The sequence below is a fragment of the Lactuca sativa genome, chromosome 4 (assembly GCF_002870075.4).
Source record: "Lactuca sativa cultivar Salinas chromosome 4, Lsat_Salinas_v11, whole genome shotgun sequence".
NCBI classification, from domain to species: Eukaryota; Viridiplantae; Streptophyta; class Magnoliopsida; order Asterales; family Asteraceae; genus Lactuca; species Lactuca sativa.
The window spans coordinates 49,268,514-49,274,349 of NC_056626.2; the positions used below are offsets into that span (position 1 = coordinate 49,268,514).

At 30.4% G+C, this 5,836-nt stretch overlaps 1 protein-coding gene across 2 annotated transcripts; it reads right to left on the reverse strand.

The window, feature by feature from the left end:
- Nucleotides 1-500: 500 nt before the first annotated feature.
- On the reverse strand, nucleotides 501-5,203 carry LOC111904412 (serine carboxypeptidase-like 2). 2 transcript variants are annotated; one of them, XM_023900206.3, is made up of 14 exons: nucleotides 4,675-5,203; nucleotides 4,234-4,379; nucleotides 2,988-3,064; nucleotides 2,696-2,818; nucleotides 2,525-2,627; nucleotides 2,392-2,429; nucleotides 2,194-2,295; nucleotides 1,991-2,077; nucleotides 1,832-1,906; nucleotides 1,615-1,686; nucleotides 1,311-1,459; nucleotides 999-1,112; nucleotides 846-900; nucleotides 501-730 (listed from the first exon to the last, which is right to left on the reverse strand). In XM_023900206.3, the coding sequence occupies exons 1-14, from the start codon at nucleotides 4,818-4,820 to the stop codon at nucleotides 635-637; spliced, it is 1,383 nt and encodes a 460-aa protein (XP_023755974.2). In that variant the 5' UTR covers nucleotides 4,821-5,203; the 3' UTR covers nucleotides 501-634. The 2 variants fall into 2 exon arrangements, with proteins under 2 accessions (XP_023755974.2, XP_042757767.1); XM_042901833.2 differs by lacking the exon at nucleotides 846-900.
- Between the last annotated feature and the right edge of the window lie 633 nt (nucleotides 5,204-5,836).

Genomic DNA, 5,836 nt, shown 5'->3' on the forward strand with positions numbered 1-5,836 from the left:
GTGATAATATTAGCTCAGTCTACATGTCTTTGAACACAGTTCAGCACCAACGTACAAAGCAAATTGAGATTGACATTTATTTTGTACGTGATTTGGTTGCTCGAGGCTTTGTTCGAGTCTTTCTTGTTCCGTCTTCCGCTTAGTATGCTGATTAAACATACGAAACTCTCCTCCCGTGCGGGGGAACATTAGCAAACTCTATTTTTTGTATCATTAGTTCTAGCCCATTGTTAGTTAGCTTATATGTATTGGCCCATTTTGTATTTTGTATTGGCCCATTGTAGTAGCCTGTATCTAAACGCATTGAGTAATTCAATTCCAATTCATGGGAAATTATCACTTAGCTCGGAATGCTAATTTCAGAGTTGCGGCTATTTTTTAAAAACAAATTAAATGTGGTTATTATATTCAAACCTTACACATTTGGTTGGATTACTCATTTTCCCTTTAGAAAATGCAGTCAAAGTTTAAGTGTTGTCTTAGCATTATCCCACAAATAATGACACATTTAAAAAAAAATGTATTACCGTTATAACGTATAGTCATTCCAATGTGTTGCATCAAATGTCAAACAGTGTACATATGTAGTGAAATAAATAACCTTTCCTAATAAAAAGAACTTTGTTAAAGGGTGTTAAGATTTTGTAGAGTTAGTATGAGAAGCAAGCCATGCCTCTACAATGACCCAAGCTTCTTCAGGCTTGTACAATGCCACCGAATGACCCGCACCCTGCAAAAATCAATCGCAATTAATCACCATCATATATATAATCCCTACAACTTTTATGCACACTATCACCATTATAATCCCTATGCACATATGTAGATAAGTTACAAGTTTTCACCTTAATAGTCGCATATCTCAAAGAATATTTGGCTTTTGAGTATGTTTTCTGATACCTATATATATAACAAGAATATGGGCAGCGTTCGATTACCAAAACTAAGGTGAATTGAATGGCATTTGTTATTTCGTTATATAAATACAATAATCTTACCCAGCAACTTGACTACTAACGAACCATGGCTTCCATGTGTTTACAGTTGTAAGATTAAGACTATTGATCCACTGCTTCGTGCCCATATATGGAAACGTCATGTCATGATCACCACTACAAATCAATTCAATACCATTTCAAATACAGTGGCAGAAAATAATCCAAATAATTATCTACATTTTTCGTATATTTATAATTAATATATTCAAAACCTCGAGCATAAATTGGATACAAGTTTGAGAGAGAGAGAGAGAGAGAGAGAGAGAGAGAGAGAGAGAGAGAGAGAGAGAGAGAGAGAGAGAGAGAGATTACTTGATGATTAAAGCATGGCAATTTTTGGTAATAAGCTTTTTATGGTAGGCCAAACTGCTGAAGATGTTGTAGGAGTAAATTATAGTGTCGTTTTTCCCATATAAAGCACGAATGCTTGTGTTAGTGAACTGCCAATTATCTACTGTACGCTGTACATTAAACAAAGGTCCTTAGCTATAATGAAAAATTGTGGTACATATTTAATTAATTCTCTTGAAAACAATACTTTGTAACAAAGGACAGATTCTATTTTGTTGGGCTATATATATCAACTGCTAAATAAGATTAATATTAACGTGCGTACCTCACGAATGTGGAGAGCTTGTCGGACGGCTTTTGTGTTTGCCCAAGTATTAGAATAAAAATAAATGGATTCCTATATATAAAGACAAAATATGATATTTAATTAGGATATATACACGTGTTCATTAACTAATTGTGAAGAAAACATGGGTATTATTCCATTATATTTGCTGTAGTGGTAATGTAAGACATTTAGAGAGTTCTTAGGATTTAATTACTCGACAAATCGATTTTGGATCTTGTGTATCGCAAAGTGGCTCTAAGATGTGATTTACGTTAATTCGAGCTAGACACTGCAATCGAGAGCATTTAGGATATATAAGGAATGAATATTATATGTAACAAAAAAGACAATGAGAATTCGTTAATGTACTCACCTCATTTATGGGCCGAAGACTATTCAAACATAATGTGTTGTTTGGATCAACATATACATATTTACCTTCGCAATTTTCTTTTGCTGGCTGACAAAAATCAAAATTATGAAAGTTTAGGATTATATAATATATATAATTAACCTTAAAGTAACAAATCTTATTTCGTTTCTATATGTAATTAATTAATTAATGACTCATGGTACCTCGTAAATTTCATCTTCTATTAATGCAGCCCGATATGCAAATTCAATTCTTGAATTAAAATCTATGAACTTATCTGTTAGCGGGTTCACAATCAAGAAACCCTACACCCCAAAGTGCATGAAATATGAATCCAAAAGAAATAGAACAAAAATAAAAATGTTTATTTATATGAGTTTAGATGGGATATATTAAGTTACCTTGATGTTCAATTTTGGTTTAACCTTTCGTTCATTGCCTACAAAATGGTAAAAAGAACGTCATGCTCTCATTTTTTTCAAAGGATGATCGATCCTCATGTTGTCCTTTTAACTAAAACTACATTTTTTTTACCATTGTATATTTTTGAAACGACATTTGGAATGATTATTCCCATATATGAAATCCCCGTAATATACAATGGATTAGTGAGAAACTTAGGATGGTCTATGAGCCACTGCAAGATGAACATCAATTAGAATTGAAAACATAATATTCTAGTAATATACTATAAAAATGACATACCTTTCTTGTAAAATCATACGCATGAGTAGCCACAAGGGAATCATTACTCCTTGATGATTCCCATGTCTTGGCATATGAAAATCCGGTGCCAACGGGTAGATCTATGAATATGACATTAGCTGTCTATATAATACAAAATATATACTTTAGATTGTTACATGATATATAATTAATTAATTAGAGAAATGGATGATATATATATATATATATATATATATATATATATATATATATATATATATATATATATATATATATATATATATATATATATATATATATATATATTAACCTTTGTCCATGAATATGGGTTCACTTCCAAATTTACTTTAGTTCTCCTTGAATTCGCATATTTGAATTTAAGTGGACCTACAATAAAAGTTCATCGAATATAATGTTTTATATGATCGCAAATGAGAAAATGATAAATTGAATATATTCACATTGCAATGTTGTTATGTTCTGAACGAAACTTTGGATTTGATCCACGCAAATGAAGAGAAATTAAGTTGACAGAAGTTAATATTTAATTTTACGAAATAGTAGTTTGTAACAACAATTTTAAAAGATTTTGGTTCCATTTGTAACTCATCATCAAAAAATCAAAAATATAAGAATTTTCTTGAAATATCTCAAAAAGTAACATCAACTTGCCGAGAAATTTGGTTTTAATTTTCAGTTTTTCAACTTACAATTTGTGCTTTACTTCAATATATGGTCTTTATATTGCTAAATTAGTGTTAAAAAAGAAGGTTGAGTAAGTTTCACATGCATGGTTGAGCACGATCATATTACATGCAATCTGGTTTATTTGGTAGGGCTAATTCCATATTTATGCAACAAGGTTTTGTTTTATTCCCGATTTATGCAATAACATTTATTTTTATACAAAAGATGCAAGGAAGCTCTAAAAGAGAACAAAATAATGCAATATATTTGGTAACATAAAAGTTTGACAACTTATAAAAAGCTAATTCGGAACCCATGGTCCGGTTACAATTTGTTGTAAATATTAGATTGTTCTGACACATATTGTTCTTACACATCTACTGTTTATAACAGTTTGTCCTAAATTATTTATATACATTACTTGAATTGTATAAAAAAATCGTATTATAGTATCTTATTATTATTATTATTATTATTATTATTATTATTATTATTATTATTATTATTATTATTATTATTATTATTATCTTTTCTTTTTATAATAATAAAAATAAAAGATAAAAAAGATAGTGACATAAACAATCATATTTCACTGACTCTTTTTTTGTAGGCTATGAGTTAAAAACCTTCCCACGAAGATCTTTTTATGGATTATCAATAAATCTCATTACATGTGGCCAATATAAAATATATGTTGCATCAAGTTGAGTTGACTTATTTATAGCTTTTTGAAAATAACTAGTGCATGCTATATAATAGCAGAAACTAAACTATTAATTAGATCCAACTTTTTGGCTCGTTGAAAATAAAAAAGAAAAACTATTTGGATCTAACTAATAAAAGTAACTATAAACGAATAATAAACGCACCGATTTGATAGAGGAATGGAACTATGCCGGAAGTTCCAGGGCCACCGGTGAGATAAAGAAGCAACGGATCTTTCTTTGGATTTCTTTGAGACTCCACAAAATAGTAAAACAATTGCACTTCTTCGTCTTTTCCAACTCCAACATAACTTTAAAACACAAATTCAATCCGATTAACTACATTCTAAATCCCCAAAAACCATATCGAAGGGGAAACTTATGCTGTATAGTTCATTTAGCGTTATATAAACTCGTCATAATTCCTATATGGAGAAAAAACATGCAATGTAATACGAAATCTCTTCTGTCGTTTGAATTTTGAAAAATCATATCTGAGATTTTTTTCGTAAAAGACCAACAACTGGCTGTTTTAAGAAGATTTTGATTGAAGAGGGTGAAGTTTGAAGAGCAAAGATGTAGGTAGATAGATGCATATATACGTACCCTGTTTCGAGCGTAAATGGAAGATTGCCAGAAAAGCCAGGGAGGTTTTCCACGATTGACTTCGAATGTGAGAAGGCTACCATGTGCGATTGCAGTATCAACAGTATGATGATGAAAGAGATTCGCATTTTGCTTCTTGGCTCCATCACACCTTCAATTCAACGCCTCTATGATTATATATATGTGAACAGATTTACAACAATGATCCTTGTGGTTTCTTAATTTTTTGAAGATTCGTACTTAATGTTTTTTGTAGATGAGAATGGTCCATGTGGTTTCCTAAATTTGCATAGATTGTCCTTCTGCATCACCGGTTTGAATTCATCTGTTAAGGCTACAAAAAGTGGTCTTGTAATGGTGTGTTTAAGATGAGGTGGCAACCCCACCTTACATGTGAACAACGTCCCGCCAATGGTAACTGACTAAGTGGGAGGTGGCGTAGGTTGACTTACGATCCGTTTCAAGGGAGAGAGAAAAAGGAAATACTCGTTATACCGTTTTTTTACCGTTTGCAAAAAAAAAAAAAAAAAAAAAAAAAAAAAAAAAAAAAAAAAAAAAACTATCAAATATTTACCTATAAATACCACTTTATTTCATACACAATTTCATATTATAATTACCAACTTTTTTTTCTATTAAACACAATATTTCTCATTCACCAAACATCAAAAAATATATCAAAATTCAAAAACCCCAAACACTACATGCACTCCAAAAGCACCAACACTCAACACAATAATTTGTCAATACACACATTTCGAATCACCAGGGTTCATGAACATGTTATTTCCAACAATCTCGCAACCATTCCAATAAAACTACTTCAAACAACCAAACACAAGACTAGTTCTAACAATTTCAACCACCTCAAAACCAAATTTCCCAACAACCACCTTTCCAACCCCAATCTCGCCGCAATTATGAAATTGAAAAGGTGCTGGAAACTCAACCACCAAAATCTTTGAAGAGAAAAAACAAAGAAAATGGAAAAAAAACCACACACATATATATATATATATATATATATATATATATATATATATATATATATATATATATATATATATATATATATATATATATATATATATATATATATATATATATTAGACCAAAGATGAGGAAATTACGATTTAAAAATCTTGGATTCATCATCTTTAGA

Bases quoted from the DNA above. Each gene is read 5' to 3' on its own strand.
- LOC111904412 (XM_023900206.3), bottom strand. From the start codon at position 4,820: ATGGAGCCAAGAAGCAAAATGCGAATCTCTTTCATCATCATACTGTTG. The intron at 1,460-1,614 runs GTACGCACGTTA...TTTAATGTACAG, and splicing joins AAGCTCTCCACATTCGTGAG to CGTACAGTAGATAATTGGCA. The intron at 1,113-1,310 runs GTAATCTCTCTC...ATTGATTTGTAG, and splicing joins TGCCATGCTTTAATCATCAA to TGGTGATCATGACATGACGT.